At 36.5% G+C, this 22,609-nt stretch overlaps 1 protein-coding gene across 1 annotated transcript in view; it reads right to left on the reverse strand.

The window, feature by feature from the left end:
- Positions 1-22,609, reverse strand: part of LOC150094129 (uncharacterized) — a 244,865-nt gene that overhangs the window by 127,029 nt on the left and 95,227 nt on the right. The window contains exons 7-8 of the mRNA XM_090412408.1: positions 1,332-1,487; positions 916-1,079 (exon numbers count right to left, since the gene is read on the reverse strand). Coding sequence (XP_090268534.1) covers positions 916-1,079; positions 1,332-1,487 — 320 coding nt within the window. The remainder of the gene's footprint in view (positions 1-915; positions 1,080-1,331; positions 1,488-22,609) is intronic.

Below are 22,609 nucleotides of genomic sequence, written 5' to 3' on the forward strand. Positions count from 1 at the left end.
AATACAAATTAAAAATTAAGAATAATTCAATATGCTGATGATATAATCTTACTAGCGGAAAATGATTTGCAAAGATTACTAAATATATTCAATAGTGCAGCAGAAAAAATAAATATAAAGATATCAACAGAAAAAAATGAAAACCATGACAGCTGCTCAAGAACTCATATGATGAATACCAGAAATCAAAGAGAAAATAATTGAAGTTACTAAAATAAAATATTTAGAAACAGAATTAAACAACTATAGCATCACTGAAAATGAAGTACAAGCAATAAAAGCATGTAGAATATCTGGATGTCTCAACAGTCTCATCTGGAAGAATAAGAAACATAAGAACAAGAACATGAAACAAAAAATTAAGGAAACCGCAGAGATAGAATATTAAGAAAAATTGAAGGTGTAACAATATTAAACAAAATCAGAGAAAATTTCAAAATATAGCCAATAATGACTAGATCCAAAAACAGAAAGAATGAAGGATAACAGATGGGCAAGAAACATAAGGAGCTGGATGACAAAAAGAAAGGGAAGCAGACTGAACAGAAGATGACAGGATAGTCTTGAAGATAGCAGGCACTATAAGAAACTAGATTTAATATTGAAAGAAGAAGATAATCTCACAGCCAATATATTATATCCAAAAATAGAAAGAGAAATGGAAAAATCATATAGAAAGAATGATAACAGACAACACATGAAGAAAGGATAGCAGATGGTCTTGAAAATAGCAGCACTACAAGAAACTAAATTTAATAGTAACTTTAATAATAAATTTAATAGTGAAAGAAGAAGATAATCTCAGAAGAAGATAATCTCAGTTTCATTGTTCAACCTTAGTGTTCAATGTTGGTATTCTGTACAGGATATTAGCTATAAGCTTGAATTTAAAATTAACAAAACAAATATACTTACGTTACTTTGCTTATATTTTTTGCTTTCTCTTGTTGTTCTTTTGCCTTAGAAAAATTTATAAAGCTATGAGATGTTTTTATTTTCATCTCACTTTGTTCTTCCACTTTTGAGATATAAGATTTCTCAGGAACATACTGGGAAATACTAACATTTCCTGCCCTATCCTAAATTTTTAAAGAATATCATAAATTAATGATGATCAAATTTAAATTTAATATTCTGATTGCTTTTTCAAATAAATCAGTTAAATATGTAAGATATAATATAGTTCCTTGGTTCAGAAAAGAAAGAAAATGACACTATAGTTTACTTCTAAATAATGTTTACCTGGAAATTTAGAAATATTTCATGCAATCAAAGTACAAAACTTAATATGTTATAGCAAAAAAAAAGTAACCATCGTTACATGAGTTTACCATCTCTGATTTTCCTATTGTACTCTGTTTAGCATTAATCACTGTAGTATTCTGTATAGAATGCTCTTCATCACTGAATGATGACTCTGAAAATTCGTTACTTTCTTCATCTTCAGTTTCACTCTGTTCTGCTTCTTCAAAATCAGATTCATAATCCTTTAAATAAAAATAAGATATATTAGGAATTTTATTATTATTTGGCTATCTTCATAAAGTCCTAGAACTTACTATGAGAGGCCCACACTAAAACAAGTATGCCTTTCATTCCTCTTTTTAATCACTAACAGTGCACTCACAACTTCTATTAGTCACTCATTCACCACTATTGTACGCCCACACTACATGGAACCTAGTTTGGCAGATTGCCAAGAATAGTCAATTCATGTTGAAGGGAGAAAGAAATAAAAGATGTACAAATTGGTCACAACATGCAAAATCATGTGCGTTATACATAAATTTTCCAACTGTTGTACAAGCAAAATAGTTATTATTATTATTCCTGATACCTCCAAGGAGTCCGAAGACTCATCGCGGGAGGACATCTTCAACTGTCTCTACACCTTACCTCTACTACGAATCAACGCCATCTACCGCCCACCTCCAACACCACCACAACTAGTAATTTTTGTCTGTAAATTGCGTGTTCTGAAGGTCCGATTTGTATGTATGTGGGATGAAAAACCCGAGTTTCCGGGAGAAAAAACCCTGCTACCTCCGTATGAGATCGGCTAACTCACCATCGATTGAAATCGACCAGATAAAGATTCCTCCCGTCGTGACGAGAATCGAACTTAGGCCTATTCCAATCGAAGGGCGCAATGTACTGTCGTTCTTCCAATAGTTACTACTTTAAGAACTAGAATTTTTATAAAAGAAAAGTTAATTTTCCAGCGTGCAATAATAAACAACTTATCCCACAAGACGGATTGATTACCCTAATATTGGAATGGATTCTCCTTTTGACATGTGCAGAAGAGTCAAAGGGTCTCACACCTGTGGGAGTACAGTATCTGCATTCTTATTCAATCTTCAGGGATGATCACTATCCATCCCCTACCCAATTTTGCTGCATACTGAAAATTTCTTCTGCATTCATCCAATAATTATGGCTCTCTTTGTAATGCATATGCTTCTATCACGAGGTCACATCAAGACCACATAAAGAGAGACAATGACATTCTTATCCCAACATATCACTATTTTTAAACAACTAAATAATCTTTTGTACCATGTTTTGTGATATTATTATTATTATTATTTGACAACTACAGGGAATCCAAAGATTCATCGAGGGAGGGCACTTACTCTACAACTGTCTCCACCACTCAATCTACCAACTACAATGAACCGTAACCACACCAACGCCATCTGCCACCCACCACCACTAGTATTTTCACAGATGATCACAAACTTCCATGCCCACGGTGGGATTCAAACCCACAGCCTTTTGGCTGGAGAGCGGATATTTCAACCACTTGGCCAACCATGCCAGAAATATCTAGGGTAGTCAGAGACTCAAAAAGTGAAGCCACACCACTGTCATACCTTCTCTTGAATTCAGTGACACTACATGCATTCACCACTCCCAAAGACAATCTATTGTAATCATGCACCGCTCTATATTCATAGAGAAAAACCTCTCCCCCAAACCTCCATAAAATGAAAAATTCCATCTACTGATACTCTGTATGAACCTTTCAGAGGTCTGTAAGTCTTTATCATATCATTCTCTCTGTTGTTAATGTCTGTAATCCACAAATTCTCAATCTCTGCTCATAAACTACACTCTACAGCACCAATGTCATCTTAAACACTCTCCACAGTATCTACGTCACCTCAGAAACTAGGAGACCAGATATGCACACAATACTCCAGATGAGGTGGTACCAATGGCTTGTGAGAGGCAAAATAGCTTTCTTATCCTTACATCTCAATGTCAAGCATTGGCATGTAAGTAAATTTAGGGAGACAAAAACACACATGTTGAAAAGATTATTTTATTAATTACTAATAAAATAAAAATTAACGTTTTGACCTCTGTATCGAGGTCATCATCGGAAGTATATAAGTGTATAAGGAACCAAGCTACATGCTCTAGCCCGGTATACCGGTAAACTAAATCTACGTAGTTAATTAATCCTTTTCCCTAGTCTGACCTCTAGTGATAAAAAAATAAATAAATAAAATAAAATAAAAAATTAAAAAAAAAAAAATTTAAAAAAAAAATATATATATATATATATTATATTTACGGCTATTTTGCCTGCCCCTGTTTAAATGTCATTGGCTTTTTTACTCACGGATTCTTAGGGCATTATAGATGTATATTTACCAATAAATATATGTAGCATAAAGGAAGAGAAATTTATACATACCTCTTTCTGGGTGTTGTGGCTTTTCTTCTTTCTGAAATGTCCAAACTACTGTGGGCGGGGGGGGGGGGGGTAGGCAATGTGGGAGAATTAAATAGAAATGGAAACCCCGGGTTTTTTGAATAATATATATATATATATATATATATATATATATATATATATATATATATTACATTATTAGGGATGGGCAGAGCATTTTTTATATTTATATAGGGTGGGAAAGGGTGAAGGGGTTGAAAACAGCAACTGATTTTTAGAGGGGGGAAGGGGGTTGATGGGGTGCGGTCCGTTTCGACTATGCTTGGTCGTCGTCTGAACCTGAAGGTTGTTCAGATGACGACCAAAAATCCCACTACAAGAAGACAACCTGATGAAGTGTTGTAACATTCAACAGCAACTAAAGGAAATCATATTATAACAATCAGAACTGTACAAATCCAGAAGTATATTAATACATGAGGACTTTAGCAGTTTATTGTAGTTGTATTTTTTTTATTTATTTTAATTTTTTTTATTTATTTATTTTTAATTTTTTTTATCACTAGAGGTCAAGCTAGGGAAAAGGATTAATTAGCTATGTAGATTTAGTTTACCGGTATACAGGGCTAGAGCATGTAGCTTGGTTCCTTATACACTTGTATCCTTCCAATGATGACCTCGATACAGAGGTCGAAACGTCAAGTTTTATTTTATTAGTAATTAATAAAATAATCTTTTCAACATGTGTTTTTGTGTCCCTAAATTTATAAATATGAATGATGATCACTGTGTAACCTTAAAATAAAGAATTGACATGTAAGGATAAGGTACAACTCAGAGATAAATTGCATTGCCATTTATCTCTGAGTTGATGAATTGGATATGAGGTCAAGAGGTCAAAATGTCGAATGTTACTTTCTTAATGATAAGTAATTATTCTAACACATGTGTTGTGTCTCCATAAATTCTTCACTATGAATGCTGACCACCGTGTAACCTTAAAAGAAAGACTTAAGGTAGAGACATCAAATGTTACTTTCTTAACTACGCTATTGGCCAAGACGTCTATAGACGTCAAGGTTATCATGGATGCGAAGTGCATATTAAAATTTTAATACCATTGATATTACATTGAAATATATGATGGATACGAAGCGCATGAGGATGCGTATTTGATCCATAATGGCCAGTAAGGTGGTTAATAATATAAGTGAATAAGTGAAGGATAAGTATAAGTACAAATAAGGATAAGTGAAGTAATTATTCTTGCTTAATAAGATTGCACATCCATTACAATCCAACCCTATTTATTCTTAGAAGTCTAGAGATTGATCATTTGCATCTATATTGCATCACTGAAGTATTTTTAAATGCATCTCATGCATTGCTGATATCCTTCCCATATAACAACCAACACCATGGGACAAAAATTTATATACTCCTCAGTTGGTTATAATTTATTGCTTTGTAGTTCAGTATGCAACATTTTCTAAATGGAGTTTAGAAACATCTTTGTTCATATACTTAGCCTTCCTAGGTCAGTACAGCATGATCACATCACATCTTTAGCTGAAACCTTCTCTGACACTTAATCTGATGTAATAACCAGGCCTGCCTGGATGGCCGAGTGGTTAGCGTATCCACTGTCTAACCAAAAGGCTGCAGGTTCGAATCCCGCCATGGGCATGGATGTTTGTGATTATCTGCAAAAATACTAGTAGTGGTGGTTGGTGGTAGAGGGTGTTGGCATAGATGCAATTCATTGTAGTTGATGGACTGAGTGGTAAAGACGAAGAGTTGTAGAGTAGGTGCCCTCCCTCAAATAGTCTTTGGACTCCCTGGAGGTGTCACATAATTTTTTTTTTAAATTAATAATAATAATTTATTACATATGATACATACATTACATAGTTTTGGTTACATGTGATACAACATTACATACATTTGCTTACAAATGTAAGCAATTATAATATTAATTATCAGAATACACGTATCATACATGTATTCTGATAATTAATAATTTTTTTTCTTCGCAATAATTATTATGATAATTTATAACATATGATACATGCATTACATACTTTTGATTACATATGATATAACATTACATATAACATTACATACATTTGATTACATGTAATACATATTTTTTTATTTTTTTTTATTTTTATCTTGGATGAGATGTTATTTCTCAGCTGTTATCCTCGAAGCTTATTTGTAAGCTTATCTAAGGATGACACCAGTCAGTTATTATTTATTGGCTTGTTTGCTGTGTTGGGAAGCTATGAAATTAAATCTATGTTTTATAATTAAGATGACAAGCCAAACAGCTATATTTTCTGGCGAAGTTAATTAAATTAAGGGGATAAAAATCCCTTATTTTACTGGGCTGTAAAATAATAAGGGATTTTTATCCCCTTGATTTAATTAACTTCGCCAGAAAATATAGCCGTTTGGCTTATCATCTTAATTATAATATAATATATAATATATATGGGCACACCACTCTGGCATTCGTATAGTGAAGGTATGTAAGTTCTTTTCACTGAAACTTTGATGTCATCCAGGTCCACCTACTCACTGATGAGACCTCAAAAAAGGTTGAAACCAGTCTGGGAAGTGACCTCTCCTCATAATAATGCAAAGCAGTATTACATCTCCTAGGAACTGTGTTTTAACATTATGAGAAAATATCAAGGAATAGTGAGGGATCTTGCTCCACCTTTGCTTCGAGTTGCTTTGGTGTTGTACTACCAAGTGGTCACTTACGCTTGGATTCGCCAATAGTTCTTCAGCATGAAACTCGTAGATCGTAGTTTTCGATCTTAGAGTTTCGCATACTGGCTATAAAATAATAAGGGATTTTTATCCCCTTAATTTAAATCTATGTTTAATAGGCTTGATTTCCTCTGCAGCCGTTGACTGAGAAATTCGCACGCATGCACACACACACATACATGACAACTTGGAATGTCTTGATGCATCGCTGAACTGGAAGCCTGAACGAATATATTGTGTTCCATTGAGTTTGTATGGTATTTTGGGTGTGTGTTTCTTGTTCATAGTGTGTCCTTAGTGCTCTTTTCAGGCTATTGTAGTTTGTAAGGTTTCTGTATTCAAAAGGTAATTTGTTTATCATGTCTGGGATGTAGAAGTTTCGTGTGGCCTTTCCGTAGCGATTATTGTATTTATATGTGATATAATTAGTTGTCTGAGGTCTTGTTATATGGTATGTATTTCTGACTGTCCTGTAGTTGGCATCGAAATAATGTTTTAGCAAAGCTGCATAGTGACAAATGTTTTGCTGTCAGTATTTTGTGTTCTGACAGTGCAGAGTATATAAAGTCGTTATTGTCTTTTTGTTCCCAAAAGATCAGTTTTATCATTTTGTACTGTAATGACATTAATCTATTTAGTTTGTAGGGTGCACAGAAAGCATATATTGTTATAGCATATCTTAGTATATTTTGGCATCATCATCATTATCATCAACAACCATGGGTCCAATGTCCGTAGATGTCTGCTGCCATCTTGATATGATTCTTCAATTGCATTGTTTTGTGCAAGATGACTCAATTTGTGTATAGAGTTTCTGCACCATTTGACGATGTCATCGCCCCATTCTCTGTTTGGTCTTCCTCTTTTGTTCTTTCCTTCAATCATTTCAAACAGCAACATTTTTAATTTTCTCTCATCATTCCTTCTACATATATGGCCAAATAGAATTTCCTTTTGATTATTTTCTGGATCAGGTTTTCTTTTGGTTGTATTCGTAGATTTCCTCATTGTTCACTTTCTGTATCCAGCTTATTCTCAAGATCTTTCTATAGCACTTCCTCTCAAATGCCAATATCCTCCATTCAGATTCTCTCAGGAGTACCCAGGCCTCGCATCCATAGAGCATGCTGCTGAAGATACAGGCTTCTACAATGCGCAGTTTTTTGGCATAGTGCTTTGTATATTAGTGTTTTTAGGCGTGTGGGAACTGTGTCTTTTAACCTGTAGAGTTTGTCAGTTACTGTTCGGAGTTTGTTGTGTAGATGGTTTATGTGGCTATTCCAGTTCATATTTGCATCGAAGTAAATTCCAAGGTATCGTATTGTTTCAATCGGAGTGATTGTAGTGGTTTAGCTGTTCTGTGTGTTTTTTATGTTGGAGAGTGGACGTTGGATAGTTATATATTTGTTATCAACTGGTCGAGTCAGTGGATTTCTGAATATCATTAATTTTGTCTTATCTCAGTTTAGGTGTATGGAGTTTTTCGTAAGCCAGTCTGTAATCAGATTTATGTCATGTTGCACATTTGTTTGGGTAATAATAACAATATTCTTTGACTTCTATTCCTTTTATCATGAGATGCTTGAAAAAGTTGTCTCACAACAGCTCAATAAATTTAGTTTCTTTTTTTCCTGAGATTTCATTGCTATCTAATTCAATGTTCGTATAAAGTCATCCATGATGATTACTCATTTAGCACCTATCAGGTTGATTGGTGATGCATTCTGTTGTGACCAGTAACCAATCCACTAGATATGTAACAACACCCTACTAAGTATATGATCTTGTTAGAATCGACTTCACACCAGTTTGTTATATGTATTCCATATAACAAATTCACTGTTATATGGAATACAAATACTTATTGTCATAGCTATTTTCTGCTCTAACTGGACTCAAATCATTCAATATCATTAGCAGCACACCTCCTATGTTGTCTATCCTTCCTGAAAATACTGCACCCTTTACACTTGAGTATATCTGCCTCTAAGAGCTAAGTCTCACTAATACCTACAGCCTGAAGTCCCAAAGTATTCACCAAATCAACAAACTCTACCCTTCCGTTCCTGATACTCTTGGCATTTGTGTACAGACACGATAAGCTACCTTTAGGATTTTTTATATGCTCTGCTCTTTAGTCTACATGACCCAGATGGACAACTTTAGGATCCCTGTTCATATCTAATGCTTAGCTTATATAGATCTCAACTGGACTCATAAGTTCCAGTTTGGACTTTATAAATCCAAACAGATGAACACAGTCATCCTTTCATCATAATCACGTCCATTTAGATAACGTAAATGTTTTTATCATATCCCCTTTTTTTTTCCATTTCTTAACCAACTTTTGCAATACACAGACCACCGACCATCTTGGTCATTCACCTCTGATCCACTCTGCCACCTCCTCATTCCAAAGAAACCCAGGTGACGAGACCTGAGCAAAGTAATCCAGATGGTCATATCAAGGCTTTATAAAGAGGAATGATAACTCAATTATTTCTGCTTGTTAGTAGTGTGTTCTTCAATAATCAAGTAATCCAGTGAGCTACCTTAAAGTAGATACTTTAGCAATATGTCTTCTAAACTTCAGCTCTCTAACTACTACTACCCATATCCCTAGCTATCAATTTCCTGTAGTAAGAGGTTTGTCTGGGAAATTCCAAACTTTTTTTAAATAAAAATTTTCCTGTCTAACTTAGAAGCTATTCAGTCTTGTCATCTTCAACGTACTCTCCTCCACTTTTTATACACCACTGCCATCATTTCATCCATCCTTTGAGCATTTCTGCTTCTTTCAGGATTGGCACAGTTCTGCTAGCAATTTTTTCTTTATTGAGTCAAATGCCAATTTCAGGAATAAAATAAAAAGAGTTTGCTGGTGCAAAGTCAGGTGAGTAAGCAGGTTGTGGAATGACCGTTGTTTTGTGTTTTGCCAAAACTTGATGGATTAGTAATGATGTGTGTGTGTGTGTGTGTGTGTGGGTGGGTGGGTGGGTGGGTGGGTGCATTATCATGATGAAGCATCCATCGATTTTCCCTCCAAGCATCAGGCCTTTTTCTATCAGATAGCCTCACGAAGACATTGCATTAACTGAAGAAAATACTCCTTGTTCACTGTCTTGCCTTGTGGAAGAAATTCATCATGAACAATGCCCTAGGAATTGAAAAAAAAAGCTGTCATTTGACTGCGCTTGTCTTGATTTTTTGAGTTGAGGTGAACCTTTTGACGCCCACCGTGATGGCTGAGCTTTTGTTTCTATGTCAGAGCTGTAAACCTACATCTCATCACCGGTAATGATGTCTTTTTAAAAAGTTTTCATCCTCGTAAGCTTGACTAAAAAGCTCTCAGCTCACATCAACTAAAATTTTTTTTTATTGTCAGTCAAAAGACGAGGCACAAATGTAGCTGCAATGCGAAGCAAGCCTAAATTTTGGATAAGAATCTCATGACAAACAGTTTTAGAACTGTTTACTTCTTCAGCTACTTCACAAAACAGCAGTTAGAATGGATGACTTTGCTAACTTTTGCAACATTTTCATCAATTTTCAATGCTGACAGTTATCCTGAACGAGGATCATTGTCATCGACTGAAATTCAGTAATGTTTGAAATGTTTCCACCACTTGTATGTTTGAGTCCAGTCTAAAGCCTCATTCCCAAATGCTGTTTTAATATTTCAAATGTCTCTGTGAAAGATTTTTCCCAATTTGACACAAAATTGCTCATTTTAAAAATTGTTGATCATGAAAATTGCTCAACAAAAAATTGCCAGATGCACTGAGCACATGTCGACTCAAACAGACATGGTACAATAACTAGGCGAAATATCATTCTGGATTTTTTCGCTAGGCTATTATCCAAATGTTGCTGCTAGATTGCAGCATATGAAGCATGCAGCTACTAGCGCTTGTTGGTGCGATAATTCAAAAGTTTCCCAGACAAACCTCATACACTTCTCTCACTGATGTACATGACTTGTAATATTTGTATCTCAAAATGCACACTTTTCCACATTAAATTAACATCCATTGTTTTGCCATACTTTCACAGCCTATTTAAATTATCCTGCAAGCTCTCTACATCACCTTGATTAACTATTATCTTACCTAACTTTGCATCATCAGAAAACAAGTGAATAGCTCTCTCTTCAATTATTTCCTATATCATTTATGTACAAATTAAACAGCAGTGGTCCCAGCACAGAGCCCTACAACACACTACTAATTACCTGCCTTCTCTTGGATTCCGCTCCTCCATATAACTACTTTTTGGTATCTGTCCATCAGATAACCTCTTATTCACCTAACCAGTTTCATATCCATCCCCACTTTGTTGCAGTTTGCATAACAGAGTTTGCATAGCAAGCACTTTTGTAAAATCCAGCAGTATCATAGTGTAGATATTCCCTTGATTCAACTCAGCTATCACTCTATTATTGCATAAAAACAGTAAGTAGATTACTAAGGCATGACGACCCTTCCCAAAGCCATGCTGCCCCCTCATAAAATATCATATTCTTATCCACTCATTCCTGAATTGTTTTTTTGACCATCTTTTCCAGTACCGTCACTCCTGTGCTACCACAGACTTAGATCATCCTTGATACAAAAGAATTATTTTGCCCTCCTTCCACTCTCTCTTTCTTGGGACATTGCCAGTTTCCCCACATATACTCTTAAAATGCAAGCCAATATCCCATCAAATCACACAGCTGTATTTGCATTCAGATTCTACAATATATTAATTACCTCCAGTTCTTCAACCTCTGTTCTCATATCAGTGCCTGTCACCTCTGTCATAATAATATCTTCACTTGGATGATATATCCTTGCAAAATAATCACTCATTAGTTCAACAATTTCGTCTGTCTCTATTATCTCTCAACCATCTGCACTCATTAAAGTTATCCTTTCATAGTCATTCTTCCTCCTATTCCTATTTGCAACATAATGAAAAAAACTCTTTGGGATTTCCTTTTGCCTGTTCAGCTAATCTCTTCTTATAATCTGATTTTGCCTTCCTTACTATGCTGCACCTTTCTTGCCTGATTCTTGTACTGTCCATGAGTTAGGTGGTCATCACCTTTCTCCTTGTATACCATCCACATTTTTTTTTCTTTGTCTGCAGCTCATGCTTAATGATATTACTCATCCCTCTAACTCCTACCTGATTTACCCTCCTGACCTTGGGTATACAGGGACATTGCTTCCTCCAGATATGCTGTGAACATCCTTCCCTTACAGATCTTTATGCCATGGTACTGATTCAAGCCGCTTCCTAAGTGTATCATAATCACCAGCCTTGCACTTCTACATATACCCCTTCTTAACAGAAATTTCCATATGTTTTGCTACCTCCCAAGCCGACCACATGATCTCTTTCCCCCAATCAGAGGCAACATAGTCACTTTAGTTATGGATGGGTCTTCTGATCCTATAGCTAGATCCACTACTCTCATATCCTAAGTCCCCACCATCACATTCTGCTTCAATGCTGCAAAACATTCTTCATTCCTGAACTAATCATTTAAATCATTAAATGATTTAATATTAAATCATTTTTATAATTTAATCATTAATTAATACCATCTTTCAGCAAGATGGAGCATTATGCCATTATGCTGTGCATGCAACTGTTTCTTAATGATAATTTCTCAGATAAGTGGGCAGTAGAGGAGTGCCATTTTCTTGGCAATTGGTCATGTAATCTTAATGCCACTGGACTTTTGTCTATGTATCAAAACTTCATTCTCTGGATGATCTTAGGGTTCAGATTACAAATGCAATCTATTTGGTCACTAAGCAGCAGCTGATGAATGCTTTTACAGAGTTTGAAAGTCAGCTTGAACAATGTATTACACATGATGGCAGTTAGGTCACACTTTGAGAATAGACTTAAACTGCACAAAAAACTTCAATATTTAAGCTTCCGAATGGTGCTTACTATACATTTATAACATTTAAATATCCTATGTCATAAGTTTAAATACAGAAACACACACAAACTCAGTGTGTGTTTGTGTGTGTTTCTGTATTATATATATATATATATATATATATATAATATGATATAATATAATGTCATTTCTAGGAATTTGGCAATTCTTAGAAATGGCATTCAATCCAAAACATATAGATATTAAACCCAAGTATCAACTTGTTGGAATACATCCCAGCCATAATTAGTCAGATGTGTGTACACAAATGCATAAACATACTCAATAATGCAATGCACAATTAGAAATATTTTAAAAACAAACTCATTATTATTATTATTTTCTTGACCCCCATGGAGTCACAACCCTCATTGCAGGAGGTCAATAATAGTGAACACAAAGTATTATACCACTCTTCAAAATTATCCACAGTCTGCATGTTCATTACCCTCCCAAGAAATGTATTTCATGCTGATACCACTCTCCATGCAAAAAACATACTTCTTACTCTTTTACTCACCACCTCCTTTTGCAACTTCTAGGGATGGCCTCTTGTCCTTGTTCCTTTCCCTCATTCTATCATATGAAAAATCTCCTCAGTATTATGATAATAACCCTTCAACAGCTTAAATGTCTCAAGTAGCAAAAAAATTAATTCGAACAAGCTGAATTTTCATCACGTTTTTGGTTTTGGTTCAGTTTTTGTTTCAGCTCACAATAATTTTGGTTCTGGTTTTAGTTTCGGTTCACTATTTTCGGTTTTGGTTTTAGTTCACTATTTTGGTTGATTGCTGTGTGTTTTAACTGCCTCCATGATGTTTATTAATATTGTTGTGCATTTTCAGTAGTGTAAGCAAGTTGACATTCATAGCATTTATTTTCCATTTTGTGTAGCTAAAAAATAGATACATCTCCAAGAATGCACTCAAAAATATGTACTCTTTCACAGCACACACACACACCATGACTCAAAGATAAACTGCCAATGAGGGTGGTGTCGATTTGGGTACTGTTAATGTGATTTTAAAAACGTTTAAGGAGACAGGTGCCTTTTCTCTTGACAGAAAAGGAAAATGTCGGTGAAAAAGGAAAACTACACTTACTCAAGATTGTTTACTAGTTAGGAAAACAAAACAAATCCAAGATAGTCTTCTGCAGACTTAAATAGAAACTTGGCAGCTAGTGGGATTAATGTGTCTGACATGACAGTCTGTCGAATAGTGTCAGAAGCAGAGAGGACTGCCCACAGATCAAAAAAGAAACAAATGTTGACAAAGACTATGCAGAAAAGAGGCTCCAGCAAGCAGAACCGTACAAAGACTGGACTGTTAAAAAGTGGAAGAAGTCATATTCTCAAACGAGAACCATTTCTTTGTCCAAGGAGAGTGAGTACCCTATGTTTGCAAATCAGCAGCTGAGAAAACTTCTCCCCCCACCACCCCACCTACCTTCAACAAGCTCCTAAACTCCCAACTGACAGACCCTGGACTGTCGTGTTTTACACATGACAGTCTTGATGATATGATGAAAAGTGACCAATACATAAACATATTGGAGAAAATAATAGTCTAAAAGATCCAAAAAGACAAAACAACTCATCTTCCAACAGGATCTCACTCCAAGCTACACTTCAAAAAAAAAGTGAAAGAGTTTCTCAAAAATCACAACATCCAATTGCTTCAGAGACAAGGTAACTTCCATGAGATTAACCAAATAGATAATTTGTGGGCCACAGTGAAAAAGAGACTTTGAAAATTAAATTGTGATACAAAGGATAACTTAATATAATCCATTATAAAAGTATGGTTTCCAGATGCAGAAATAAGAAAAATGTGTTCTACATTGGTAGAGTCCATGTTTAAGCAAATTAAGGAACTTATTAGGAACAGAGGAGCACATAAATTATTAGATAAAGTTGGAGTTTAATTTTTGTACTTTTTTATTGCAAAATTAAAATTTTTCTTTAAAATTTTCTTTAAAAGGAGGGCACTAGGGTCGCTGAAGCATGCGGCAGGGGATTTGAGCTGTTGTTAAAAAAAGTGTTTTATAAAAGGTGTATAGTGTGAATTCTTTTGTGAATTGTGCTCCATTTTTTTTCTCAGTAACCAAAGTGTTGTTTAGTGGTTCTGCTTTAGAGTTTCGTTGTTACATATCGCGTTATTTTTGAGTTACTGAAAATGAGAGGTCACAGTCAGGAGTATTGGCGGCGGAAGAAAAGATAAGTTATTTGCTATTTGGTATAGATGAGCATACCGTTTATATATATGTATATATACATTTAGCATTTATATATATGTAAATATACATTTAGCGTTTATATATATATATACATATAATACAGTGTTTATATAGCATTTATATATAATTAATGATTACTTTAGTAGTTTCTCGGCAGTAAGGAATGATGGCGGGTTCAGCTGCATTCGCAAAAGGCATGTCACCAAGTCCTCCGCCATTTAAGAACTCTATTATAAGTAATATAATAAGGGACTTTGTGGTATGCAGTGCTTGCAGCATGTATGCGTCTCGGGAGTTTGATATGTAGCTGGTAAGAGAGGAGGGAGTGCGTATGTGTGCAAAATGCAGGCAGTGGGAGGAAATAAATGAATTAGATATATCGATAACTGACCTAGTTGCTCCAGGAATGGCCAATGAATATTGGAAGATGAGTAGTGTGATAGGAGGGAATGAAGAAAAAAATATGAATGAGAAAATAGTCGATCGTGTGGAAGGCATGAGTGACTGTGAAAGTTTCAGAGGTGGTTTTGTTTGGGAGAATGAATTTCGATTAAGAGTGACTGACTTGCAGAGAGAGAGAGAGAGAGAGAGAGAGATGAGCTTCTCATCTCATCTTGTGAATGAGATGAGAAGTATGAAAGATGAGATTGGGAGAATGGAAGAGATAAATGCAAGGCGAATCAGAGTAGGGGAGAAAGAGTGTGTTTTGGGAGTGAGAGAGTGTTATGGGAATGATAGAGGAGGGGAGAATGGAAACAGTCAGAGAGAGGAAATGAGAAGAATGCGAGAGAGTGCTGGAACCAGGGACATAGTGATGTGAGGATAGCAGGTAAGTAGGGGAACACGGAGAAAAAAGGTTAGAGGAGAGAGAGAGAGAGAGAGGGATGAAGGTGAGAATCAAGGAACAGAACAAAATAGAAAGAACACAATAAAAATAAAACTTTCAACATCAAGGAACAGAGTGGTTAGAGGTGTGATGTATGGAGACTCTATAATCTCTGGTGTGCAAGATAGGATGGCAGAGGTGTGTTTGCCTGGAGGGATGATAGAAAATGTGGCTAATGCAATTAAGAGGGGTGAAAGAATGGATGAAATGATTGTGATGGTAGGCACGATCGACTTGAGAGGCAGTGTAAAGCGGGCAGTGAGAGATCGGAGATTCTTGCTTGGAGTTGTCAAAAGAAAATGCACAGAGGGAAGATTGTGTGTGTGTTGCCCAGGTATGACAGTGATGAGCTGAGCAGAAATACTGAATCGCATAATACCCAGAATGTGTGAGAAGACAGAATTGGAATATGTGGATGCCTGGATGGCGTTTGAGGACAGAAGGGAACTGTATGCTAGAGACTGCTTGTATTTCAATGAGGAAGGACGAAGGCATCTGGAAAGATTGCTGTTTTCTGAAGGAGTCAGTGTGCCAATGCAGGGAAACTAGAATTCCCAGGATGGATGGTAGCAGGGAGGGTGGTCTCTTGTTGGAATGAGTGCTTGAGGGAATCGGGACGACATCAGGTAACATTCAGCCCAGGGAGTTAAGAGGGGACAATGATAGATATAAAAACAGTGACATTTTTATTTTTTATACTAATGCCAAGAGTATCTGAAATAAAGGCGATGAATTGGTGGTGCTGATAACATCAACCTGGCCAAAGAATATTGGGATCTCTGAAAACTGGTTGACGGAGGATGATATAATAACCGGAATTGAAGTGGTAGGGTACAGCATTTTTTGGCAGGATAGGAAAGGAAAACGTGGTGGTGGAGTACTGCTTATTATATGTGATGACTTATGTCCTCTAAGAGATGAGGCTTTGGAAGGCAGTGACAGGTGGTTTTGAAAGCATATGGTGTGAGGTAGAAGTGGCCAAAATGGATCTTTAGTTACTATAGACTAGGGAACACAGAAGGTGGGGACCAGGAGATGCTTAGGCAGTTGAGCTTGGCAAGTGCAAGAAGAATGATTGTTGTGGGAGATTTTAACTACCGCAGTATAAGCTAGGAAGAGGAAAATGCAAGTAGTAAGAAGGGATAGAATTTCTGGAATTCTTGAGGGACAAATGTCTTCAGCAGCATGTAATAGAGGATACAAGTGGTTCAAGAGTTTTGGATTTGGTCATAGCATCAGAAGAGCCGATAATAAGTGAGATGACATCTCTCCCACCAGTTGGAGAGAGAGTGACCATGTGGTTTTGACTTGGAAGATGAACAGACATGCAGGTGTATCAAAGAAAAGGGAAAGTATGTGGAATTATAAGGCAGGCGATTATAATAGTCTTAGGTATCAACTAGGGGCAGTTCCATGGAGGGCAGAATTGGAAGGCCAGGATATCAATAGTGCTTGGGAAATTGTGAAAGGTTATTTATTAGCAGCAGTAGTAAGCTGTATTCCACGGGTGAAGAAGAGGACACAATTTGGTGTAAAGTGGATGAGAAACGATATCAAACAGGAACTGCAGTTGAAAAAGAGATTGTGGAAGAGATATAAAGAGGGGGGGGGGATGGAGGACAGATACACGAAGAATATAAGATACAGGCTAGGAGAGTGACCAGAATAGTGAGGAAGGCAAAATTGGAATATGAGAAGAGATTGGCACTAGGATACAAAGAAAATCCTAGGGAATTTTTTAGCTATGTGGCCAGTAGGTGGAGAAATGATTGTGAAAGAATGACATTGCGGGATAAAAACAGGAACAGAGTGACTGATGCAGAGGACATAGTGGAGTTGTTCAATGAGCACTTTATTGGTGTATTTCATCCTGGAGGAGGTTTTCGTACTAGAGGGATAGGGCAGGTTCAGGGTTAAGAGGTGCAAGAGGAGAGTGTGTTCCAAATACTGAGTACTCTGGATACCAGTAAAGCTGTTGGACGGGATGGAATTTCACCACGGGTTTTGAGAGAGTGTGCTAAAGAACTGACAGCTCCGTTGGCCTGGCTTTTCAATTAAAGTCTGGCTGCGGGAAAGGTACCCAGGGAATGGAAGAAAGATAAGATAGTGCTGTTGCATAAGGGCGGTAACAGACTGCAAGTGTCCAATTATAGGCCTGTTTGTGTGTCATCAGTAGTTGTTAAGGTCTTGGAGAAATTAGTGAGGGACTATATACAGTGTTGGGCAGATGAGGGTTGTCTGTGAGAATCAACATGGATTTGTTAAGGGACACTCTTGCTTTAGTAATATGGTTGCCTATTATAATAAAGTGACAAGAGCAGTTGATGAGGGAAAGGCATATACTGCCATTTTTTTGGATTTTGCAACGCCATTTGACAGAGTGCCATATAATAAGCTGATATTTAAGTTGCAGCAGATGGGTTTAAATTTCGGGTTAGTCAAATGGATTCAGGATTGGCTGACTGATTGGTATCAGAGAGTTGTGTATGGTGGGGGATTATCAAGGAAGCAGAAGGTTACAAGTGGGGTTCCACAGGACTCAGTACTGGGACCTGTATTATTCAACCTTTATATCAATGATATTGTCAATGGATTGCAAGAGGACAGTCAGTTGTTTGCAGATGTGGCAGCCCTGCAAGAGGATTTGAATAAACTAGACAGATGGGCAAATGAAGGGTGGTGTCAGTTGAATACAGCAAAATGTAGTCTTGGAGGTTTGGGATCCATCGATGGGAGATGCATACTCGATTGGAGGAGCTGTACTGGAGGAGGTAGGGGAGACAAGAAATCTGGGGGTGATGATTGATAGAAAACTGAAATTCAGGGAGCATATTGCAAAGGTGGTGAGGGTAACTCAGAGGATTGCTGCAATACTGAGAAGGACGCTGACCTGCAGAGATAAAAGAGTTATTGTTCCACTGTATAAGACCCTGATCAGACCACACTTAGACTATTGTTCTCAGATTTGGTCCCCAGGATTTGAATAGGATAAATTGACTGTGGAAAGGGTACAGAGGCAGATAACAAAGACGGTTTCAGGACTGTACAATACGAGTTATGTGGATTAACTGAGGGAATGTGGACTGCAGAGTTTGGTGGATAGAAGAAGGAGAGGTGCTATGATTGAGACTTTTTAAACTGTTGAGAGGCAGTTACAGGGTAGACATTCTAGAGTTCTTTCACTTGGTGGAACGGCGGGAAGGAGCGATGACAAGGGGCCATCCCTGGAAGTTACGAAAGGAGGTTGTGCACAAGAGGGTGAGGAGTGGTTTCTTTGCATAGAGGGTGGTTGAACCTTGGAATGGATTGCCTGAGAGAGTGGTAGGAGTGGGAACGGTCAATGGGGTCAAGGAGTGGTATGATAAACTTTGTGTTTCCTAAAAACAATCTCCCACAATGAGTCTTTTGACTCCATGGAGGCCTGGATAATAATAAAATTGAGTTGTTTGCAGATGATGTGAAGTTGGGAAGGGTTATTAGTAATAGTGCAGATTTGGCAGTCCTGCAAGAGGATTTGAATAATCTAGACAGATGGGCAAATCAATGGCAGTGTCAGTTTAATACAGCAAAAGTCAGTTTAATAAAGTCTTGAAGTTTTGTATACATTGATGGGAGGCTGCATATTCAATTGGAGGAGCTGTACTGGTGTAAGTAGGGGAGACAAGAGATCTGGGGGGGTGATGATTGATAGAAAACTGAAATTCAGAGAACATATTCAAAGGTGGTGAAGTTAACCCAGAGGATTACTGACCTACACAGATAAAAGCGTTATCCTTCCATTTATTAGACCCTGATCAGACTACACTTAGACTGTTCGTTTTTGTAAAAAAAAAAAAAAAAACACTTAGACTGTTGTTCTCAGATTTGGTCCCCAGGATTTGAAGAGGATAAATTAACTGTGGAAAGCGTACAGAGGTGGATAACAAAGATGGTTTCAGGACTGTATAATGTTGGTTATGAGGATCAGCTGAGAGAATGTGGACTGCAGAGTTTGGTAGATAGAAGAAGGAAAGGTGATATGATCGAGACTTTTAAACTTTCAGTGGTAGTTACAGGGTTGACACCGGGGAGTTCTTTTGCTTGGTGGAACGGCAGGAAGGAGCGATGACAAGGGGCCATCCCTGGAAGTTACAAAAGGAAGCTGTGAGCAAGAAGGTGAGGAGTGGTTTCTTTGCATGGAGGGTGGTTGAACCACAGAATGCATTGCCTGATAGAGTGGTGAGGGCATGAACGGTCAATGAATTCAAGGAGTGGCATGATAGACTTTGTGTTTTCTAGGAAGGACCTCCCACGATGAGTCTTTTGACTCCATGGAGGCCTGAATAATAATAATAATAAATGTGAGTGTTTGGATTAATTTGTTTGCTACTGTATCACCACTTTGCCTTCTATCCTCCAAACTCTGCGATCCACATGTACTCAGCATATCATCAAAATCAATGTTGTATAGTCCTCACATCATTTTTGTTATCCATCTTGGCACCCTTTCCAAGGTTACTTCATCTTCCTCAAATCATGGATACCAGACCTGAGCACAGAAACACAGATGTGGTTTGATCAAAGTTTTATACAATGGGACAAGCACACTTATCTCTCATGGTCAATGTTCTCTTCAACGGTGCCAGAATTCTCTGAGATATCTGCACAACCTGTTACTGGAACTTTAATCTCTATCCACAATCACCCAAGATCTCTTGCTTCCTCCATTTCTTCCACCATAACTCCATCAAGTCATCATCATCATCATCAAATTCCTGACATGTACCCTCAAGGAGTGTACAGGATATGATAGTACTACATGAAAAATTTACACCATTACTAACTTCCTATCTACAATTTTCCTCCAAATTATTCTATTACTTATCAAGACTCCAATATTATCATTATCAGTTGTCATTACCGTATCAATGCACCTATATCTTGGTCTTCCTCTGGGTTATTTTCCTGCCAACCTGGCAGAGAACACTTGTTTGGCTATTCTTTTCTCACACATTCTGTTTAAGTGACCATACCACCTGAGATTAGCTCTGCTAACGTATTCCTGGATGTCGACAATGTCAAGTTCTTTCCTAATATCCTCGTTTTTAATATGATATTGCCATTGATGCTCTGATCACGCCTCTGATCATCTTTCTCAGGACTCTCATATCTGCGGTCTCTAGTCTTTGGTCAAGTGTTTTATTTCTGACCCAGCTCTCAGAATACACTATATTGTGTATTTTGTTTTTTTCGTTCACATTTAACATTGTATATTATATATTAATCATGACTTGTATAAAAGTTATTTATTAATCCTTATTTAAGAATTATTATTTAAGTATTTATTCTGAATTTAATCAGCTATTAATTAATTAAACAATAATATGTGTATAATTTATTGTAACTTATATATATATTGTAACGTGAATATTATTATAGTTATCTGTATGCGAAATGAAAGAGTTGATTAAGTAGCTCTAATATTCTATTTATTGTGTTTTTATGAACTCAATGTAGTGGTATAGCCTTATGTAACATTAACGAAAATGTTTACGTTTATTTGTTGTCATGGAAACGCATGAAGTAAACGAGCGCGAGTGGAACAGAGCGTGAGCTTCGAGTAGGATAATAAAAAAATAATAATAAAAGGTAACAGGAGTGGGAACGGAAATTTTGAAGCGAGAGGAAGCAAGGGTATAAACTAGTGAAGTGGAAGTAAATGAAAGGTTCTCAAGGGCAGAAGTCAAGAGGGATAATATTTATAAGTGAGCAAGAACGAAGCGAATCTTATAGTTAGCTGAAGGTGAAGTCAGCAGTAATAATAACAAGAAATTAATGCCGTAATCGGATAATATAAAAGACTGGACGTTCAGTGAAGAATTCTGAATAACCCCAGTTAGTCTAGAATTGCGACTTATTTCTAATTTGCCCTAAGGAGAACTGCACAGTGTTTAATTAGTTAATGAGTAGTAACAAGGATAATTGAAGTACCCTACAGTTGATATCTAGAATTGTGAAGCGTGATTAATAGTGTTTTAGTTATAACTGTGGAGAAGTCTTATAGATGTGTTTTTAAGAATAATAAATATATTTTGAAAGTATACTCACAACGTGATTGATGTACTAGGAACTGTTTCTGGTAAGGACTGTCATATTGATTTTTTCCAATGCATGAAGAATTGAGTGTTAGTTACGCTACGTTTAACCTAACTTTAACTGTGGCAATTCTTCGAGATTGGGAATTGAAAATAAAAAATTGCTTGAGAGATATTTACAGCAATTAGTGCCTGTGTTGTTCTTTAAGCATATGGCATAGCTGAGAATTGCGTGAAAACTGATTAGATAGGAAGTTCTATTATATTTAATTAAGTGTAGGAACTTTGTGACTCAGAAACTGAGAAAGTGTATGTGAAGGTTGGAAGATTGAACTAATATGATTGACTTGACCTAATGTTTAACTTGATTCTATTGTTTAAAATTTGAAGTAGAATTTATGTATGTGTTATATAGCTTATATTAAATGTTTTATTTTGTTAATCTAATTATTGTGTTTGCCTGAATTCCTTTTAATTGCACCGTTCACAAAAATTCGAATCTTGCGGGAATCCCAAGTGGAAAACAAATACTTCAGCCAAAATGAATAAGGGGACTGCTAACTAACTATGAATTGATCCTGCTATCTTATATAGACTAATCTAAGAATAGAGTGGCGCAGTATAATAGAAATTTCTCTACCCTTGGATTGGTGATCAATTTACAATTAGTTGTTTTTTTTTATATGAAAGTGACTTATAACAAGATGGCGAATTCAAACATTAAGGAAAGACCGTCATGACACCCAGCTCTCAGATTCATAAGTTAAAACTGGTTTGAAGACTGTCTTGTATACACCTAATTTAGTGTTCCGACTAATTTCTCTCTCTCTTATTCCATATGAATGTATTCAATTGACTTCCTACCATACCAGCTTTGTTGATTCTGTTGTCTATTTCCACATTTAATTTACCGTCTTCACTAAAAATAATACCTAAGTAGCTGAAATGTTTTACTTGTTCCACAGGTTGCCCGTTCACAACACAGTTCACATTTTCAACAATTCTACCTA

The sequence above is a fragment of the Typopeltis vanoorti genome, chromosome 22 (assembly GCF_054136105.1).
Source record: "Typopeltis vanoorti isolate ZY-2024b chromosome 22, IOZ_Tvanoo_1.0, whole genome shotgun sequence".
In the NCBI taxonomy this organism is placed as follows: domain Eukaryota; kingdom Metazoa; phylum Arthropoda; class Arachnida; order Uropygi; family Thelyphonidae; genus Typopeltis; species Typopeltis vanoorti.